Here is a 23,217-nt window from a genome sequence, read left to right as displayed (position 1 = left end):
TATATAACACCCACTGTCATGTATTTAGGCATCTTCTATGATCTCAGAGACTCAATTATATCCTCAGTTAATGAAGGCAAAGGATATTCTCCTTTCTCCCTCTGACCACCCCAGAATTATGTAGCATCACATTCAAGTTGCTGAGGATGTTTTGTTGTTCCCTAAGTAAATATGGTCCATATTATGATTACATGCTTCTAGCTTCTTTTTCTATGTAAGTGGAAATGGCATTGTGGGAAATTTAATAACCCTTTTTATGATTAAGGCTTTATTTCATACAAACCTTTATGTACACTGAAACGTTCTTGGCAAAAAGTGAAAATCAGAAGGATATCTCATTCTCTCTTGGTGAACGCACTTGTTCACCAAAACCTACTGTTTCTGACCGGATGATTTACCAACACATAATTTATCATTTTATTCTCATTATTCTTTTTAATTATTAGTTACTAAAAATTAGTAGATGAAATTATTTTTAAAAATCATAATGCAAACCCATGTTTCCTTTACCCAACTTGGGAAACAGTACTTTATGATGCAGTTCTACGGTAACCTTGGAGGTCCTCCCAAGCCCCACATCCTAATTCCTTGTACCTTGCTCAGCATTTTTTTTTCATAATGCTAATCATTTTCTAATATGTTATATATTCTTCCTGTTGTGTTTGTTTCTTACTGTCTACCTACCCCCAATAAAACATAACTTCCACAAGAACAAGAATCTATTTTATCATGACATGTCGCAAACTGTACCTGGCATCAAATAGGCACTCACTAAATACATGTTGAATGAATGAATGGCATACAACATTTTCATAATCAAATCGAAAAAAAAACTCTATGATTTTCTTTTCTAAAATCGTTTACTTTTTTAATCAATGCTATTTTATTCTGTTTGCAGATATCAACATGGCAGGGGAACCCAAACCATACAGACCAAAACCCGGAAACAAGAGGCCCCTTTCTGCACTTTACAGGTACCTAAACCATCACTTTTATGTGATATGTAGTGGTAAAAATGTCTTACAACTTTTTAAGACAATATTTCATGTAAGGAATAAACTTTTTTTGAGTCATGTTTTTTACTGGCATAAAGTAGAAGAGAATGTTGTTGAGCATCACACAGATATATCATGCAACATATCCAGGAATCTTGAACGACTAACATTCTTATGTCTGCTCATATAACCATCTGCAACCCATTTTTCCAAAAACATCTAATAAAAGTCTCTGATTCTGCCTGACAGGTATAAAGGTCAATGTTGAATAATTACTACATGCCATGTACTATAGGGGTTTTACGTATGTTGTTTAATTTAATTTTCAAAACAATCTTACAATGTAGATCAAGAACCTTAGATTCAGTTTCTTAGTGATTTTTCTCAAGGTTACATCTCTGGTAAGTGATTGTCCTAGTCCTCAAACTCAAGCCTTCAGACAACATACTCCAAGTTATTTCCACTCAATGGCTCAGCCTCTTTCATTGCACTGTACACGTTCTTGTCATTTCCATTTCTCCAAAATAACAAATAGAATTCTTCTCTTCTTCAGAGAGACATCTCCAATTCCTTTAGCCTTTCCTATAGTTACTTAGAACTGAGTCAATTTAACATGGTTTTTGTCCTGTTACATGCCTCAGTTTATCAGTGTCCACACCTATATTTAGAATTCCAGGTGGGTAGAGTAGACTAGATTTAGCACCTTTGTTGCTCTGTATGTACCTCTACTAAGTTAAATAAAATTCTGTTGATCTGAGCAAGAAAAGAGTGAACTCATATAATTTTCAGCTCTTGAAAAACAGCCACTTTGAAAAATAATCATGTTCTGTTGTCCCACTTCACGTACTTTGCCACTGGTTTTTGTATTGTTAAGTGCTGACTTCGCATCTGTCTCTGCAAAATTCCCTTTTGTTAGATATAGCCAATTGTTCCAGGCTATTGAGATCGCCTATCATCCAATTTATTAGGTCTTCTCCCAGATACGAATCATCGTTCACATCCACAGCCATAGAACTAACGTAAGTGTTGAGCAAGGCTTCCTATTTTACTGATATCATTTGGATAAAGGAGAATTAAGTTATATGTGTTAGATTACATTCGGATACAGTATAGTATGGGGAGAGTGCAGCTAAGGAGACCTCGAGCTATTTTCCAGTCCTTTGTTCTCTGAAAACTACCATATCTCCTCTTCAGCCCAGCACAGCCTCATTTCCTAAACAATAAAAGAAGGGTCAGAACTAGATCACTTTCTAAGGTTCTATTCACACCTAACCCCCTCAGGGCTCTCTAGTATGCAACCATCAGAGATTTTTTTTAAAGCTGTATTGAAATATATAGCTTCATTTCCCTTGTTATTTTGGCTCTTTTACTTTATTTCATCTTAATAAGATATTTTATATAAAATGTAGAAAGCACAGGAAATAACAAACATTGATAATTAGCCACAGGCTTATATTAACGTTAAAGAGCAGAGATGAAGTCATCAACAAGGCAAAAGATACTTTCTGTACCTTGTTTGCAATAAAGGACAATATTGATAAAAAAAACTGGGCAATGCAGACTAATTTTTGATCGTGTTCATTTTTTAATGTATGCATCGAGCCACAGCTAATACAAAATATTTGAAAAGTCACATATTCAAATATTAACAAAACAAGCTGGCCATGTGTAGCTTTTTTCTTTTTTCTTTTCTTCTCATCAAAGTTATACCAGTGTCTATGCCACGATATTAATTTTCATATTTTCCCTGTTCTCGGATTGTTTTGATTTCCTTATGAGAATGGAAGCTCATGACAAACAACAAATGTTGTTTCAACTGTTATTTTCTCTATTACTAAGTTATGTTCAATTATAAATTCAAAAGAATTAGAAACAATTTCAGTTAAATATGCTGTACTGTAGACAAATCACATTAGTGGGAAAATGCTTATTTATCCTGCTTTCATCTGTTCACAGAAATTTAAAACTGGGGTACACTGAAATTGAAAAACAGTAACAAAGGGAATAAAAGGGAACAAATGTGCAGTTGAGAAAGCCCTTATATATACATTTTCTCATGCTTGCACAAGCTTAATAATAATAGTACTTCACTTTTATATGGGAAACTATATTTTCCTAGTCATTGTTCATCTGTTCATCATAGAACTCACAAAGCTGGAATTACATGCCTTGCTTTACAAATGAGAAACTTTACAAAAGTTACCAAGACAATAAAGGATCTGCTCTATAAAATAACAAGATTGGTAACTGAACTCTAGTCTTCAGCCTTCAATTCGGGTGATTTTGCCTCTAGACCACAGCTCTTTGCATTAACCACCTCAGCAATACAGATTATACAAAACAGAGCTTTTCTAGTCACCAGTAATCAGTCACATTTCTATCTATGAATACTATGCCAGCAGGTGGCAAAGGAAACATTATGCACTATATACTTCATAGGAATAAGAAGGTTGACACCTACTTATGTAATCATAGACACAGATTTTGAACTTTAGGTTGTTTATCTAACAATATTTGCATAATTATCTTGAAAGTATAAGATTGCATAACAGATGAAGTAATCTAGCTCAATATAAAGAATATGGCAGCAAATTGGAATGGGGATAGTCTCTGCTTTCCTATTCTTTGTATCTTTGCTTCTATTTTTTTATCTTAAATGAAAGAACTGGAACAGTTCCATTTATTCTTTCTTTCATTCATTCATTCATATAAAATATATTCAATACATTTATTGTGGTCTGTAAACTGTGGTAGCTACTTTTCTAGCCAACTGGCACAAAATACCAACCTGTAGGGTGAGAAGAGAGCATAATGAAATAAAAGTAAGTTATTTGGTCAGTTTTATTCTGCAGTTCTCTAGGTCCATCAGTTTACCAACAAAAGACATAATTTCATTCTTCTTAATGGCTGAATGCAACTGTCTTGTGTGTGTGTGTGTGTGTGTGTGTGTGTGTGTGTATCACACTTTATATATCCATTCATCTGTTGACAGACATCTAGGCTGGTTCTGTAACTTTATTATTGTGAATTGTGCTGCTACAAATATTGAAATTCAGATATCACTAGTATGCTGATTCCAGTTCTTTTGGATAAATGCCAAAGAGTGACAAAGCTAGGTCTTATGGTGGTTCTATCCCTAATCTTATTTTTTTATGTTTTTGTAGTTGTTGATGGACAGAATGCCTTTATTTTAATTGTTTATTTATGTTTTTATGTGGTGCTGAGAATTGAACCCAGTGCCTCACACATTCTAGGTAAGCACTCTATCACTGAGCTATAGCTCCAGCCTAATCTTTAAGAGAGTCTCCATATTGAGTTCCATTGTTGATGTAGTAATTTGCAGCCCCAACAATGAAGTGTCTGTTTCTCCGCACAATCTCTCCAGTGGTTATTATTACTTACATTATTGATGATTGCCATTCTAACAGTTTTGAGATGAAATCCCAGTGTAGGTTTGATCTGCATTTCCTTGGTTGCCAAGAATGTTGAACATTTGTTTTTCATATATTTGTTGACCATTTGATTTCTTCTTTTGAGAAATGTCTGTTTGGCTCATTTGCACACTTATTGATTCGGTTTGTCGTTGTTTTGTTTTGATTCGATTTTTGCTGTGAATATTTTTGGTGTTCCTTTTCAGATTATGGATATTGATCTCTTGTCAAAAGAGTAGCTAGCAGGGATTGTCTCCCATTCTTTAGACCCTTTTTGCACATGAAATAGGCCAAATTATGCTAAACTTACATGAGACTGTATCACAATGAATCCCATTTTTATGTATAAATACAATGTACCAATTAAAAATAAATAAATAAATGGAAGACTAGTAGAGTGGAAGAACAGGATCAGGGGAACTATGAAAGGAAATAAAAAAATAAAACGAGCAATTTATGTTATGTGCATACATGAATATGTCACAATGAATCCCAGTACTTTGTATAATTATAATGCAGCAATTTAAAAAATGAAAAGCAAGTTATTGGTACAAAAATAATCTGTAATTCACCTTTGTGCCCTAAACTGCTTTGTCTCCATAAGTATATTCTGTGGGGGACTGATCTGCTGAAAGGCCTTCTTCATCTGCATCTACTTTATCCCATCATCAGCCACAAAGCGGTATTCACAAGGGATGTGGAATATCCACTGAAACACAAGAGGGTTGCTTTGTTTCTTCTTTTAATAGGATTTTCACATTAGCCAAACAAAGTTCCATAAGTGCTTACTAGGTGCTTAATTTACATGGTATACATAGAAGATGCAAAAAAGAAACACAGTGAGGCTTAATAAGTCTTAACCATCTTATGCATGAGTTAGAAGCATAGACAAATGAGGACAACCCAAGAGAAGAAAACATTAATGAGTTGCTGATTCTGTCTAAGGGGAAGTGAAAAGTCTGGGAAAGCTGCAGGAAGAAAAGGATACTTGAACAAACAGGCATTGCCTCTGCAGACAAAGGCAAAGGTGGTCATGCTGAGCAAAGTGCAGAGGCAGAAGCATAGAAATATAGAAGAGCACCTCATGGTGGGAGCCAGAGGAGGCTAACTTGGTGGAGAATGTGTAAAGGGAACATTCCAATGGCCCAGGCTGTGAATATCCATATACAGCAGATAAAATAAATTTGACTTTTATTCTGAAGACAAGAAGGAATCATTTAAATATGTTGACTGATTGAAAATGGGCTATGGGGGAGTGTGAGTCACAGATATCCAAGATTTCTAGTTTAGGCAACTAGGGGCATGAGCGTGTGATTCAGATAGAAGAAACAGAAAGATGTGACAAGCAGTGGTGAGTTCAGGTATAAAGTTGAGGGAAGGAAGTAAAAATAAATTATTTCAGTCTTGTACGTGAATCCATAAAGACAGACAATTCATTAAAATAGTACTTGCAATAAAAATGTCTCCCATTAGAGCCTATCTGTAAATGAAACATAATTAATCATTTGTGAACATTTCATAAATATTGGACCTAGTCCTAATGGTGAGTGCTAATCCATTCTCTAGAGAAAATAATGTAACTTTTAATAAATTGCTGTTTCAAATGTGCAATGTACATCCATGGTGCTCTGAAATAATGATTCTCCCCCAGGAAGTAAGTTTTTCAGCATGCCAAGTTCCAATTAATGCTAAATAATTGCTAAAAGAGAAAAATTGTATGATGATTTTGCTTCTGCCTATAAAATAGACAGACCTTTTCTCCCTGGTTTGAGTAAAACCAACAAAGATACCAAAGAACAACTATTTATGAAAGTTTAACAAATAGAGGTCATTCACCTACAGGTATACCTCCTGGTTACAGAAAAGAGTTTAGTAAGGTAATACAAAAAGTGACATCTCACTGATTTCATTGAGATTATTAGGTACTGTTCCCAAATATGATTTAGTGGCGATCATATACATACCTTTTGTAGCAACCTTCCAACCCTAGAGAGGTGACTATGGGAATCAAGAATTGGATTTACCATGCAAGTAAATCAAGACTCCTTAAGGTTGCCAAAGGATAACCAATAGCTACTGGTGTCTCCATTGTAAGAACATCATGATTAGTGGTGGTAGCCATGAATGTCACTATGAGAGCTTTCATGATCGAAAAACTTTCAGAGTACTAACAAACAAAGGTGATTCTTAAACATAATATCTCTGGGGATTTATTTTTTATTCAATCTATGTGAGTTCTGATATCATCCTCATGATGTCTGTGGCTCATATGGGAAGGGGAGCCTGAATTAGGGGACGACCTGAAATATCACCTAAAACCTTGACAATAGAAGTGAAAGTCACGGAAGCTAATTTAGCTAATTCTAAGAGTAAAAATCAATATGGAGAAAAAGAATCCTGGACATCTCTACTTCATTGACTTGTGCAGTTTGCTGAGAGATGTTTACCAATTAGGTATTGATCATTTTATTTGTTTTCTGTCTCCTTTTATAATGTCAAGGATAATACACATTCTCTTTCAGAATCTTACTACTTCAATGTCAGTGCCTCCCTCTGCCCAAACAAAGGCTTTCTTCCATTTTACTTATCTCGCTTGGTTGGTCCACTCAGAAAGCCATCCAAGAACACGTTCTCTGGCTTAAAAAGGGGAGTGTGAGAAAGAGAGGGAAATGTGTTCTCCAGCCCCCCATGCTATTTGAAATAGACACAAAGCAGGCACTTACAGGCCTACCAGGTTTATTTTGAAAGTGTGTTTTTGCCGAGTCTGGGTAGAAATTGCAGGATTATAGCTCCTGTTCCAATCATTCCTGTGCAACCAAATCACTGACATGCAATTGCAGATATACACAAGAGAAAATAGGAAAAAAGTATACTTCTAAAATTCAAAGCTGAATATTCATTCATTCATTTGAATAATTAAGGGTGAATTCTAATTCAGAGTTCCCAAATGAATGTTGACAAGCTTTTATATCAGAAAAGGTCCCAAACATTCACTTTATTGATAGTTTAAATTGTGCATGTTTCCTAGGAGTATGTTCAGTGGAGAGAGTATTAGGCAGGCATGGCTCCTAACACAATCAGCATTACCAAGAGTTTGACCTTGATGGTCAAGTTGAATGATTTCTCATATTCTTTGGTCCCATAAAGAAAGATATAAAAGTTTCCTGAAAGATACTGTCTTTTAGGAGCCTATAACTCAATATTATAGATACTCTACAAATTTTATCTATGCTTATTATGATGATCACTCAAAGAAAAATATGTACAATAAAGTATTTTAGAATGTTATTTTAAGTGACTCTTTAGCAATGATGATATTGGCTAAAATTCACACAACTGAATGGGTTAATGTTTCATATAACTTCCTAAAGAAAAAAATTTTTTTAAAAAAAGATTACTTTTACTTATAGCATAGTCCCCATAATTTTACACTAAGCAAATGTAACTTATAGACCTTTTCATTTAAACTGTTTAAAGAAATGCTGACACAACACACATTAAAATAGTTCTGCCTCAGGCAATTCTCTGCTAAGTTAAAGAATGGCCTATTTGCAATTTTTCTGATATATTTTTAATGCATAAATATCCATGATTATCTTCTTGCATGTAGAAAGAATATGGCAGGGGTACGGGGAGATGGGATAGTGAAATTCCTTAATGCTGAGACTCCATCTCTAAGACTTTCATAAGTTATATTGTTAGTCTTCAGGTTGTTAGAAAGACTACATTTCTATTTGTTTGATTTGAGGTAGTTTAAGATAAAACTAAAGGAAACAAAACCATGTGGCCAACTTTAAAAAACAGAAAAACAACAAGAACCAAGAATTGCATGGGAATTGAGAGAGGGGTAGACCAAGTAGGATCAGGCAAAAGTTAAATTATACTAAGGAAACTTATACAATGACAAAATGATAAATGTGAGCAACTTAGCTATGAGATTTCTGGCAGTCAAGTCTGAAAAGGAAGCATAATAATTTATGTAACTGTGTAGTAAATGAAAATGCTTAGTGAAAGAAAGTACTCAAATATATAAGGATTTTTTTCTGTCCTCTGACAGAAACTTATTATGTAGGCTTTTATATAAAATCCTCTAAACAGATTAGCAGGTACTACCCTAAGTAACATTTACACAATACATATACACACAAAAAAATATTAAGGCAGATGGTATTTTTCTCATGAAATCTTGTAATAGAAGTTAAGGATGAACTTCCACAAAGCAAGATAAAGCAGGCCACAAAGGATTTCTTTCTACCTCTCACAAGGTAATTTACCATCCTGTGACTTCCTCGGCAAATTTGATAAACAGTAAAATTCTAGGAGTTGTGTTCCAGATAGTTTGATCTACAGAACAGGCTTGGGTTCAATGTACCCACACAGCTGCACACTGGAAGGAGACAGAAAATACCAGTGGCTGACACTTGGTTGGCTTGTCCACCAAGCCTTAAGGACCAAAAAGGGAAAAAAAAAAAAGGATCATGCTTGGGGATTTGGGGATCTGCAACCTTTTACACAGAGACCCGTTTAACCTAATACTTGATACCTCTCCTTTGGGATAGGAAGAAATGGAAAAGGAATGATAAATCTAGTACAAGATTGAGCCATTACAATTTTATTTCATCTTTCTTGTCTTTTGGCAGACACAAAGAAAGACAACTGGATTTCACTCTGCTGTTTATTTTCCTCACTTTAGAAATTGCAGCTTGTCTTGAGCTAGTTGTTTTCCTTCATACCTGAAAACAGGGTTTTCTTTTGAACAGAAGGTCTCCTCATTAGCAGGACTCATGCTATGGCCTTTTGTGCCACAGATTCCTTGCATCTTACTGTTTGTCTTCTACATAGTTTATTGAGGTCACAGCACAGAAAACGACACTGCTAGTTCCTACCAAAGCTTAGTAGGAAAGTAGAAAGGTAGGCATCTCACTTTGCTCCCTGACTGGGAGGAAGATACTTTGTGGGTTTTATCTTCCAAAGAGCAATGCCCTCCCTTGCTCTAAGTTGGGATGTTTACATTATCAGTGTAGATTTCTTTGTTTCTTTTTTTTTTTTAACTGGTGCTTTTCAACAAAAAATAAAATTACATTAAAAATCACCAGATACAGTGACCTTTTTCTTGTTTTAGGACAGCCCTTGCTATATGATTTAGGGCCTTGAGCTCCCATCCTAAGATACATTCATAAGTTAGTTGAGTTTTATTTCTGAATGTTAACTCAGCCCTCTTTTGCTCACCACAAGCTCATATAAATCCACCTTCTTAATCTACCCATTTATTCAAGATCCAGCATATGGTTCCCAAAAATCCACAAGACTACATTGGAAGGGAGCATGAAAGAAATGTAAATGTTTCTATAGACTTATCTTTAAATAAATCAAATTAAAACTAAAAAAATATTTAGTACTAGAGCATTGCCTTCTCTTGGTACTCTCTTTAAATCAAAATATTTTTTAATGCATAAGTCCTCTACAAAAAAAGGTGAGAGAGAAGGAAACCATTTGTTTTACTGAATAGGCATTAAACCAACATGCAATGCATATTACAGTCTGCCCATTAAGGGATTATATAGCCAAATAGATACACCCTACCACACACAGGTTTTCAACATAAACAATAATTAGTCCCCAAGTAAAAGGACTTCACAACACCATTTGTCACAGATAATTTATTCTAATTTAAGTCACCATTGATGTTAGTTAATTGACATGACCCAAAGGAAAAACAAGCTTCTAATATCCTTAAGAAAGGAGGTAGTTTTGCAATTTGGAACGATGTATCCTCTTAGTCTCTTAGTCTCCTCTCTCTCTCTTTCTCTCTCTCTCACACACACACACACACACTGGAGAGAGGCACATAGGGGTACTACCTCCCTTGATGTTTACATTTCAAAGGGATGGCTTGCAGATCCTGGAGAAAGACATTTCTGAGTCAAAGAACTGACAATATGCCATTCTTGTCTTCAAAAGGATCTATATATACATTTCAAGAAGAGGAGAAAGTACTTAAAATTAACAGGATTTTTTTTCTTTTTTAAAGTAAATATCCAAAGGAAAACGAAAGGAGGGAAATCTCGTCCCTGTTTTCAAGAGGAAGACAATTAAGTGTCTTATTTTTAGTTTGAATTTGTCCTTAACTGCATAGGAGAAAATTGAGGTTCAGAGAGAAAGACCCACCAGCCAGGACCTCTCAGAGCTAGGATAGAGACCCAGCTTCTCCACTTCCAGTTCTTAAACTAGTCTTCTCATAACTTTAAGTTTTTAAGTCTTTTGCCTTTTTTTTTTTTTTAAGGAGGTACAAGTGAGGATACTGTTTGAGGACTGGCTTGTGTAAGACTGATAGAAAGGCCCTTCCCCAGCAGGTGGAACCCTTTGCCCCTCCTCCCTGATTATTCCTTAAAATATCTGCGAGCAGGGCAGGCTGGGGCCTCCCCTATAACACATTTTTTCTTCTAACACCCAACATAAATAATAAGAAAATTGTTGTGATGTAAAGAAAGGTTTAAATCCATACAAAATTAGAAGAAAAAAAATGAATATTGACAGTATAGATAGACGTGGCAGATTCTTGAGAAACCAAACAGCCCTTTTTCTCTATCATCTTGTCTCACCCTTACTGTGGATGATTTTTTTAACCACCCAAAAGTAATTTTATATAGGTGGTGAATTCTCTTAAAATTGTTACCAAATTAAAGGACTTGGATTACACCATTTCTTAGTCTCTTCCCACTTTTAATATCCTAGGATTCCATTATTTATGTTCTAATATGGAGACTAAAAGTCAGATATCTGCCTCATTATTGAGTTTACCCTTTTTTTCTTTAAACTCTGTTCAGTGTCTTAAAATATTTCTATCTTTTGGCTGAGTAACTCTATCTATTGGAGTATATCTAAGGAGATAATCCTAAATATCTTAAAAATGTAAAAAAAAAAAAAATATGAAATTATTCCCAAGATGGTCTTTGCAGTTTTATTTATAATAGTAAGAAATTTGATTCAACCAAAACATGCAGCAAAAATGGGTATGTGCATCTCTTGATAAAGTTCACAAACTATTCATGACATGGAAAAGGATTTGGCATTTGATTAGAGAAACAAGAAGTACAAATATATAAATATCATGACTAAAACTATTTAACAAATGAAGCATAGGCAGAGAAAAAATAAAGCAAAATATTAGTTGTGATTATCTTTTGATTGGTGGCATATGGATGCTGTTCCTCTTATAATGTTAATGTCTAATGCAAATTTTTCTTTAAGGAGAATTTTATAACAAAAAAATAGAAATTTAAAAACAATTTTTTCCCATGGTAAATGATACAAGTCATACAAAAATAGTCATACAGACAACTATGAGGAATTTTTTGTGCTGGATTTTGGGCAAAGCCAGTTAAACAGAATCATCCCTTCATCTTAAGAACTGGACTCTTCTAGTCACCATGGTTATTAGAAAAGTTAATTTTCTAAAAGGGCGACTTCATTAACATTAGTCTCACAGTTCAGTGCAGTCCAGCAGCCCCTTATTGGAGACAGTTACTGCCAGATCTAATGGCCGGAAGTGGCCTGTCAGTCAGTTAATGCCAGGAGAGGATGAGGAGCTCCGTCTGCAGATGGAAATACAAGGAGCAGGGTGCAGGAGGGTGGGAGAGCAGATGAAGTCATCTCATCTTCAAAAGCTGAAAAGTCAAAATTGATGAGCCCTTAAGTGGTGCAATAAAGTAAGTAATCAGAAATGCCTGGTAATGGCAGCTCTTCCAACTACAGATTAGTGAGCTAGTAATAAGACAGTAGCTCCTGCCTGACAATAACTGTCCCTTATTGTACTTAAAGCCGTAACTCAGCTGCCTTGCTGCTGCTTTGAAAGGGCATAGTGTACGTGAGCTACAGATAGTAACAGAATAATGCCCAAGGTGCAGCCTTACAATGCAGAGAGTGGGATGTGGCAGAAAAAGAAGGCAGATGTTGCGCTCCTCTTAACAGAGAAGACCTCTCCGTACAGGACGGCATGGTAATGAGCCTGAGTGCAATAAATGTATCTGGAAAATGCTTTTTAAGAATGATACATCAATAATGCCTGAATTTAAAAAGGAAATCGAGAAAGACCCGCAAAATACAGGTATACATGTGAGACAGTATTTTGAATTAGATTATTTAGCAACCGTTAAAAGTACTAAGTCTTATTCTTTCTGAAACCATCTACAAAGGCACTATAATGATAATGTGATGATTCTTGAAGAATTAAATAAAATAGTAACTTCAAATGTTTGGTTTGCTCAAAATTGTCTTATTCTTTTTTTATTCTTTATTAGCCCAATTCAGTATAGCAAGTCTCACGTATGTCTAGTAGTTTAAAATATGAGCTAAACTGAGTACAGAAGAAGTTGAAATGCTTAACATTAAAAATAAAGGTACTATGAAAGAAATCAATAATACCAGGTATCCATTTTCATTGAGAAAACAAATATATTTCTTTTTAAATACAGTGCTGAAGAGAGGAAAATGAGAAAGACCAGGCTTGGGAGTGGGTGAGGCACAAAGTGGGTAGCAACTATTGTATTCAGTCTAGCTGGGAAGAGTTTCCAGCAAGAGATCAGTGAATGGTCCCTTTGACAGAGCAAAGCCTCAGTTGCCTGAAAAAAGAAGGTATGGCAGCTGGGCAATCCAGTTAGTAATCTTCAAGGCCCCCATGAGGGATCTTGGCATAGAAGCCATTCTAACTTAGGAGTCAAAATACAGACACATTTTACTGACAGACCAAATTGGTGAAGAGAAAGATAATAGAACAATATAAGTTCTTCACACAGAGAAACCCTGAGGGTCTATTTAGGATCACTGGAGACTTGCAGAAGAATTTCTGATCCAGCAATTTTGAGGGGATTATACAACCACCGGCCTGGAAGGATGACTCATCTCTTAGCTTCTACTAACACGCTCACTCAGGGAATGATTAAATTCAGTGCATACTAGAGCCTCTCTCAGTGAATCTGGTAGAGAAGAAAACACAAATTTGCTAATATACTCTTTTTTCATTAATTAGTTATTAAGCACCTCTTAACAAAATGGGCAAAAATTCATGACCTCACCTTCCAAGTGTGAGGTAGCTGAAAATAAACAAAAATTAATTATAGGTTAGGAGGTAGTAGATGTTATAGAGGGAAAAAATCTCAGAAAGAAGGATTGGGAGTGGGGCAGATACGTATTATGATTTTGAATAGGGCACTCTGTGGAGATGGCTGAGAAGGTGACAGTTGAGCAGGCTTGAAGGAAGTGAGAAACAGGGAAGTTGGTCCTGGGGAACAGTGTTCCAGGTAGAAGAGTTCCTAGCTAGCAAAGGGTGCTAAAGCAGAAGCATATCCATGGGTTTTCAAAAGCAAGAAGGCTGATGTTTATGGAGCAGAAACAGTAAAGGTGAGGGAATATTGGTGGAGATAAAACAGTATCACATAAGGATGTGAAGTTGCATACGCTCTTAAAGCAGTGTGGCTTTTTCTCTGAGTAAAATAGAGAGCCTTTGTAATGTTTTAAGCAGAAGAGTACTGTGACAGAACTTAAATTGTGAAAGGTTATGTTAGCTTTAAGTTGAGAAGCACTTGTGGAGGAGGAGCAAATGTGGAACATGGGAAAACAGACAGGAGGTGATGGTCATAAAAGTTGTAGCAGCTGAGATTTTTTTTAAAAAAAATTGTTTATGTTACTGGCATATTTTGAAGGTAGAGCCAACAAAAAAAAAATTGACATATTGGATGTGGTCTGTCAGAAAAAGAATGGAGTCTAGTTGTCTTCATTATCTACTAGTGTGTAGCAAAATTTACTGTTACATTCAGCAGCCAGAAGTGGGGTCAGATGAACAGTCTGCTCTAGTGACTTCCAATTTGGTATCTGCATTTTTACTCCAAAGCTCGGCCAGGACTGACTAGAGCAGCTGTGGTAGCTAAGGGTCTTCTTCTACATGGTCATTCCCTGTGGCTAGCTAAGGGTTTGTCACATCACGATGACCTCAAAGTCGTCAGAGTTTTTACATAGTGACTAGCTTCAAGAAGGAAAGAAAAGCTGCCTGTTCTCTTAAAATCTTAATGGGAAGCTCCAGATATTACTTCTGCCACATCTTTTTTAAGGAGGGAAGTAATAAGGACAAAGATTCCATCCATCTTTTGATGGACAGAGGTAAGGAACTGATGATGGCCAGATTATTTACCAGAGATGTCTCCCAGGTTTTTGGACTGAGAAGCCAGATATATGCAGTTGCAAGTAAATGAGATGAGGAGGAATCTCAGAAGAAACTGGAGTAGGCTGTGGAGGGTGACAGACACATGTATAGTTTTGAGTCATGCTAAAATAAGGCACCTATTAGGCATCTTATTAAAACAGCAAGTTTGCAATTGAATATCCAATCTGGAGTTCAGAGGAGAGGTCTAGATTGGATATGCATATTAATGGATTCTCAGTATACAGATGGTGGTCAAAGCCATACGAATGGGTGAGACTAGCAAGGGAGTAAGTAGAGATAGAAAAGAGAATTCCAAAAATTGAACTCTAAAACACTCTAATATTTGAATTCAGGTCCCAGAAAATGTGATTGGGAAGAAGCAGCTAGTGAGGTAGTTTGACAGGTATGAAATACAGAGAGGAAAATATGTTCAATGAGAATCAAGTGAATTAAATCCTCTTTAAAGTTTATTTTAGCTTATCATTTTCCTTTGGACTCAGCATTGTGGAGACTAATAGAGCTAAAGAGAACAACAAGATCTTTTATCTATCATGGCTCCATTCTTTATAGTTAACTTAGGGAGCAGCCCAAAAGAGGATGGGATTTAGACCCCGATGCCTACAAGATAGCTACAGCTTCAGGTGAGAAGGACTCTAATGTGAAGCCAAACTGCACCTTTACCAATTAGAAGGAGCTTCCAGCATAATCCAAGGGTAGGTGATATTGAGTAATGCTGGTAAATGACTGGTATCACATAATTTTATCAGCATGTGCTAGTTAAGATCATTAAATTCTTAAATTGTCAGGATTTAATGTCTTTGGAGAACTGGAAATGGAAGGGTCAGTGCAGGATTTAGGTTACCCAGACAGATCCACCCATCAGACAAGTATGTCAATGGGAAGAGGGCAGAAACACAGTTTAGCAAAATACATGCAAAAATGAGTTACTGTTTCCCCAATCCTGTAACAGACATTAGCTACAGCATGGTCTGAATGAGTTTCAAATGCTTTACTGAGAGACGGAATGGGAGAGGGTGAGTTTGAGCCTGGGACCTGTAGGGGTGTGAGTGTGAGAGGTTCAGGTGAATAAAGTAAATGAAATTGGAGGAGGAAGAGGCGAAAGGAGGACAAAAGTCAGCTGCTCTCCCGAATTCCTGCAGTCTGAGAATACATATATTATGTCATTTAGCACCATTCACACTCTGTACAACTTATTATGACTGGTAATCAGATGACTGCACAAGATCATATTGACTCTGATATCTTCATTTTAAAGTAGAGAAAGAAAAGATAAATGGCATCAGAATTCTGCAAAGAGCAGGGCTGAGGATTGAGATCTGCAACCGGATAACTCTGTGACTGATTACCTGCTTCCTCAGACTGCACTCTTGACAGATGCACAGTTTCTCCATGGGATTTAACAGCCATTAGCAAGCAACTTAAAAAGACAGTGGAAAGAGACAGCCAAGCAGCCACTTGCTAGTTTTTCTTAAATTTACTTCCTTTCACAACATAAGTTTGAAACTGAGATGAGCAAATCTTCCTGCATGAAAATAATTGAGTTTGGAAACATTTCTTTTCAGAAAGTCATTTTTCTGAATATAATAGAAATATCTGAAGAGTTGTGTGTATTCCCTTCCAATGTGTGAGACAGTGAAGTTAATTCTAGAATCACACAGGAGAAGGACTGCGACCCCATATTCTGCCGTGATCAAATATCTACTGTCATTGCCTCACTGATGCCCCCAGAGCTTCAGAGAAAAGAGTTTCAGGTCTCCCAGGAGAATCTGCCATTGGCTACTGATCTTTCTTGCCAGAAGGTTCTTCTTTATCCTCCGCCTCCATTCTTCTTGCTGCTGTCCAATCCCCCCCAGTAGAGTTATGAAAGAACATTACAGCCTGTCCAAGGGAGATGAGCCCTGCAGCCCCAATTTCCACTGAGGCAAAAGTCATGACTGTGAGTGTCAAAGCTGCACTGAGATTCTTGGTTGATACTGTAGCCATCCATTAATCTGTCCCTGGAGTTAGTGGCGCAGATGGTGGTGACTGCAAATGAAACTTACCAAGGGGCCTGATTATAGCCCTAAGCAGAGATTTCAATTGGGCATGAAAGCCCTTGAAAATGGTATCACAGGAAATAGAGGATAAAGCTGCTTTTTATTCCAAAGAAATTGAATCCATTCTAAGAAAATCCCACCACAGAAGTGAAGGACCTTGGTTTTCCTCAGCAATGTAGGAGAACTTGGTGCTCTTCTAATGGCCAACAAATAAATACAGGAGATAGTACAAATGCAGAGCAAAATTAAAACTCACGGTCTTACTTGGACTGCTTGAGCAATTCTATTCAATGCCTTTCTAGCTTTCAGATCATAGAAAATTGAATTAATCCTTTGTGCCTTAATTGTTTTATTCATAAAGTAGAATTGATGATGATACCAACTTCACAGGAAGGTCCTAAGGACTAAGTTTGTTAAAATTATTAAAGTAATCTTCCAAATTCAAAATACCCACTATCACATCTGAGGAATTAAATACACATTATTATTTGCACACATTGACATACGGTCTAGAAATTGAAGTTCTACTGTGAACTTAATACCTCTTCTTTGCTTTCATAGCCTTGAGCAAATTCCTGTGCCTTCTATTAGCCAAAAGCTTGTAAATACATGTTAGACACCATTCTTTTCCTTTCTCTTCCTGTTGCTGTGGCAGATGTAGGTTAATTACAGCCCTCCCACACCCTAAGGACTGAGGAGATTTTAGAATTCTTGTCAACACCTTGTCCTCAGTAGCTACCATCAATTAGTCAGAGTTGACATGCAAATCAAAACGCATTTGACTCTCAACTTTAGAGTATACAAGCTCTTCAGAAAGTACTGTTCCCACTCTCAGCCACCTCAGACTGTTCTATATCATGGTCTCACTAAGAGCACTGCTTTGCCACAAATACATTGATGTTGCTGACAGGACATCTCCAAAGGCTGGTCCTTATGAGTCTGTCACCTTCATAGGCAGCCACAGTGAAAGAGGGATGCAGTTGGCACAAGTGTCTGCTGGAGTGCCCCTGAGTGTACAGCCATGTCTTGGGTGTTTAGTCAATCAAAGATGCCACTGACAAGCTTCTTGAGCAGATGAAGGTGAGGAAGTTGGCAACTGTGTTGACCCATATTTATCTCCAAGCCATTCATCAAGGAAACTTCTTTTTTTCTAAGAAGTCTCTTGCTATCCCAGCAGCTCAGAAAGCTGAGGCAGGAGGATATCAAGTTCAAAGTCAGCCTCAGCAACTTAGTGAGGACCTAAGCAACCAGGTGAGACCTTGTCTCTCAATAATACACAAAAAAGGGCTGGCGATGTGTTTTAGTGGTTAAGTGCCCCTGGGTTCAATCCCCAATACAAAAAGAAAGGAAGAAGGAAAAGGAAAGGAAGGGAAGAAGGAAGAAAGAGAGAGAGAGAAGGAAGAGAGAGAAAGGGAGAAAGAAAGAGAGAAAGAGATGGAAGGAAGGAAGGAAGGAAGGAAGGAAAGAAGGAAGGAAGAAAGAAAGAGAATGGAGGGAGAAAGGAAGAAGTCTCTTGATGTCCACAGCAACCCCAAGAGTGTATCTCCCAGGCATCCTGTCCTGGACAGCCAGCAGATACCTGGGGTTCTTCCGTTTCTTATCAGAAGAAGAGAGAATAATTAAGAGAATAAGTACAACTAGACAGATTCGGACTTTCAGCAGATCTCACTTAGTGCATCTACAGTTACTGATGAACACAAAGTCTGTCTTTAAAAAAATTTTTGGCAATAAATGATTTTTAAAGAATACTGATGGAGGGGCTGGAGTTGTGGCTCAGCGGTAGAGTGCTCGCCTAGCATGTGCGAGGCCCTGGGTTCGATCCTCAGCACCACATATAAAAAAATAAATAAAATAAAAGTATTTTTTTAAAAAAAGAATACTGATAGAATTGTGCAATGGTTTAGTATGCAAAGGATTCCATGAGGAAAACATCTAAGAATCACTTTACAAGTGTTTATTTTTGATCAGTCATCATCTTTTGCTCACATTTAATCACTTACCTTGAAGAAACTCCTATCTAAATCAGAGTTTGGAATGACAAAATTGTCATGTGAATATGTTAGATTACTGGTTAGAGATGAGATGTAGACTAAATTTTAAGTAGCAAAATAAGATTCCTATAATCCTCAAGAACTACATTATGTTAATTATGGAATAGCATGTCAAATTATTCCATAAGTAATAGGCAATCAGCTAAGGAGTAACTCACGATGACCTGGGCCACCATCCCCTAGTGGGGCCAGATAGACTATAGGTCCAACCAGTGGAACTCATACTGAGTTCTTTTCCCTTTCTTATAGTATACAGCAGTTTCTAAGAGTATAGACTTTGCAGTCAGGCCTCTGATTGATTGAATTCAGACTCACTCCATCACTTTGCTGTGTGACTTTGAGCAAATTACTTAGTCTTTCTGAACTTCAGGGGTTTTTTATGTCCTATGGTCAAAATTGTGTATGTTAGTGGACTTTTCACAGTCCCTGGTACAGCATAAGCTCTGGTTTCTATAATAATTATTAGTCTCTCAGAGTTAATATAAGAGGGACACACAGAAGTTAGTCGTGGTTTTCACTGCTACATAAAATATTTACAGTCATGTCTGCCTTTAACATACTTCTTGAAATACATATGAAAATCAATTATTTTCTAGGAAAAAAGGTATTCACTGGAAAAAGATGTTCCCTGTTCCCTACTGAAAGATTAACTCATCAAACATCACTAGATTTTGACACTAGCTTTGGTTCATAAATCAATTTTGCACTGTCTGAGAATGTTAGGCCTCCTGGATTCCTGCTTTTTATGGCTTAACTTAAGCACACATGAGCTACATCCAGAGAGAAATCTTCTCTTCTTTATTCACACCCATCCTATAGAACAGGTCAAAAGCTGGTGACACAGATCAAGGCACAGGATTGCTCAGCCAGCATTTGGGAGACATATGTATTGTGCTGGGCTCTACTAGTTACTAGCTAATACAACTGACCAAACAGGTCTCCTGCCCCTCTTGATCTTGCATCTGCACACCTAGGGACCAGTTGTTGGCCCTAAATAGTCTTTCCTCAACTCTTCTCCTTCTACACTCTCTCAGGATGCCCTCATTCTCTCCTGTGATCTCACATAGCAATGCTGCATCAATGACTCCTGAATCTGTTTCCAATCCATACATCTCTGTTTTAGGCCCAACTTGCTATGCTGAATAGAATTTCCAATATGTCTCAACATGGTTCACTAATATATAACTCTTACACCAGTCTATTCTGCAACCTAGACTCTATTTCTGTTCACTGGCTGTGAATTCAAAAACAAAGATTTGAGAACTCAGGGATTTTTTACATAAAGACTAGTGATGCTAATACTTATTCTATCCACTTATTTATTTGTTGAGTTGTCTAATGTGTGTATTTGTTTATTATTTATTTCTTCTAACAGTCCTATGAGTTAGGTTTACTATTACCTTGGTTTTGCATATGAGATCATTGAGCTTTACTTCTCTCCAAAGCTATACAATCAGAGTTGGATTAAAATCAGGCAATCTGATTTTTGAACTTGTATCCTTAAGCCATTTGGCACATTATTCATGTGGGTTAGGGCCTGGGCTACCATTGCTAAAACAAATAGATTCAATATCAGTAAACAGTAAAAGGGGAACAACCTCATAAGGTGCTTTGGATTCATAACAAAGCATTAGCCTTTCAAAAACCTCTGACATCATTTCTGTAAAAACACAGTGTACACCAAAGCACAGGGGTGTGAGAAAGTAAAATGCCATCCAGTGAGCTTTCTGCTCAGCCTGGCAGAAGCAGGAAACTAGTAGAATGAAGTAGCCAAAGACTGGGAAGTTATGCTGGAATCAGATTGTGAATGGACTTCTAGTTATTTTCAGGGATTTAACTTCACCCTGTCTACAAGGAATGGAAGCAGTGGCAAAGGAGAAAGTTCATGTAACAAAATTCGATGAGATTCTTCACTGAAGAAGGCATGATTCTACTCTATAACTTGCAATAAATACAGTGATCCATGCCTTGAAGAGTATGCAGTCTTAGCAAGGAGCATGGAAATTACATAGGCAATCTTAATACACTGTGATTAAGTGTCACAAGGTGCTATGAGAATAATTACAAGGCACTCCCAATCAATCCATTGTGCCTTATAAGAGAAGACCTCCTAGAAGTACTCAGAAATTTGTAATGACATTACATAACCACACTCGTATTATAGAATGATATTTCTATTAGTAAATATGGCTATTCCAAAGAAATGTTGAAAAAGGAAATGATGTTTTTTTTTAACACCTCATATAAATGTTGTTGATTATTTGAACTGTGATATAGAGAACTGAGAGGTATGGAGGGAATAAGCGTTTTACCAACAGAAAAAACAAACTGAGGAGGAGCATTGCTAGAAAGGACCAAACAGAAAGGACTGTAGCCTTTCTAATTTGGTCATTTAAATGACCAACATTCTCAGTTATAGTGAAACAAGGAAGAATAAAAGGAAGAGAGAAGACCATGAATGTGGTTTGAGACATGTTAATTTAGAGGCACTTATGCATTACAGATGTTTGATGGGCAGCTGTCACTTCATGTCATAAATAAAACAATGCAAGAAACTTAAGTTTTGGATTCTACAGAGCATGTAGATGACATTTTTAAAAAGTTGTTGATTGATTCTTTTTAGTTATACATGAAAATAGAATCCACTTTTATATAATTATATAAGCATGGAATATATCTTATCTAGTTAGGATCCCAGCCCCATTCTTGTAGATGTACATGATGTTTGGATTAACTGTGATATTTTCATATATGCACATAGGAAAATTATGTCAGGATAATTTCACTGTCTTTCATTTTCCTATCTCACTCCCTCCCTCTATTCCCCATTGTCTAATTTACCGAACTTCTATTCTTCCCTTCTCCCTTTATTGTCGGTTAGTTTCCACATATCACAGAAAACATTCAACCTTTGGCTTTTGGGGATTGGCTTATCTCACTTAGCATGATAGTTTCCAGGTCCATCCATTTATGGAAAAGTTCATAAAGTCATTCTGCTTTATGGCTGAGTAATACTCCATTGTGTATATATACCACATCTTCTTTATCCATTCATCTGTTGAAGGGCATCTAGGTCAGTTCCATAGGTTAGCTATTGTGAATTGAGCTGCTATAAACATTCATATAGTATGCTGATTTAAAATAATTGGATATATACTGAGGAATGGAATAACTGGGTCAAATGGTGTTTCCATTCCAAGTTTTCTGAGGAATCTCCATACAGCTTTCCAGAGTGGTTGCACCAATTTGCAGTCCCACCAGCAATGTATGAATGTACCTTTTCCCCTACATCATTGCCAACATTTATTGTTACTTGTATTCTTGATAATTGCCATTCTGACTGTAGTGAGATGGCATCTTGATATAGTTTTAATTTGCATTTCTCTAATTGCTAGAGATATTGAACATTTTTTCATATATTTGTTGACCAAATGCATTTTTTTCTTCTGTGAAATGTCTGTTCAGTTCCTTCGCCCGCTTAATGATTTGGTAATTTGCTTTTTGGTGTTAAGTCTTTCTGGTTCTTATATAGCCTGGAGATTAATGCTCTGAGGTACACGTGGTAAAGATTTTCTCCCATTCTGTAGGCTCTGCCTTTGCACCCTTGATTGTTTCCTTTGCTGTGAAAAAGCATTTTAGTTTGATCCCATCCCATTTATTGATTATTTATTTTACTTCTTGTGCTTTAGGAGTCTTATTAAGGAAGTTAGTTCCTAAGCCAATATGTTGGACTGATGGGCCTACGTTTTCTTCTAGTATGTGGAGGGTTTCTGGACTAATACTTAGGTTCTTAATTCACTTTGATTTGAATTTTGTGCAGAGTGAGATATAGGGGTTCAATTCCTTTCTACTACATATGGATTTTCAGTTTTCCTAACACCATTTGTTGAAGAGGCTTTCTTTCCTCTGTTGTATGTTTATGGCACCTCTGTTTAGTACCAGATAACTGTTTGTATGCGGGTTTGTCCCTGTGTTTTCTGTTCTGTTCCACTGGTCTTCTTGCATGTTTTTGCTGCCAATACCATGCTGGGTTTTTGGGGGGAAGTAGGAGGGATACTCCATACTGAACTCAGGGGCACTCGACCACTAAGCCACATCCCCAGCCCTATTTTGTATTTTATTTAGAAACAAGGTCTCACTGAATTGCTTATCACCATTGCTGAGGCTGGCTTTGAACTCAAGATCCTCCTGTCTCAAACACCCAAGGTGCTGGGATTATAGGTGTGTACCACTGTGCCTGGCTTCATGCTGTTTTTGGTACTATATCTCTGCAGTATAATTAAGGTCTGGTATTGTGATGCTTCCTGCTTCACTTTTCTAAGAATTTTTTTTTTTTTTTGTCTACTCAGGGTTTCTTATTTTTCCAAATGGATTTCATGACTGCTTTTCCTATTTCCATGAGGAATGTCATTGGAATTTTAATAATAATTGCATTGAATCTGTAATTGCTTTTGGTACCATGTAGACTACATTTAAAACCAGATG

The 23,217-nt window shown here is 36.7% G+C and overlaps 1 protein-coding gene across 1 annotated transcript in view; it reads left to right on the top strand.

The window, feature by feature from the left end:
- Window positions 1-23,217, top strand: part of Ralyl (RALY RNA binding protein like) — a 354,882-nt gene that overhangs the window by 207,618 nt on the left and 124,047 nt on the right. The window contains exon 2 of the mRNA XM_071602169.1: window positions 899-974. Coding sequence (XP_071458270.1) covers window positions 899-974 — 76 coding nt within the window. The remainder of the gene's footprint in view (window positions 1-898; window positions 975-23,217) is intronic.

The sequence above is a fragment of the Marmota flaviventris genome, chromosome 15 (assembly GCF_047511675.1).
Source record: "Marmota flaviventris isolate mMarFla1 chromosome 15, mMarFla1.hap1, whole genome shotgun sequence".
NCBI classification, from domain to species: domain Eukaryota; kingdom Metazoa; phylum Chordata; class Mammalia; order Rodentia; family Sciuridae; genus Marmota; species Marmota flaviventris.
The sequence above is the reverse complement of the archived record's forward strand: the minus strand, read 5'-3'. Positions and strand labels throughout refer to the sequence as shown.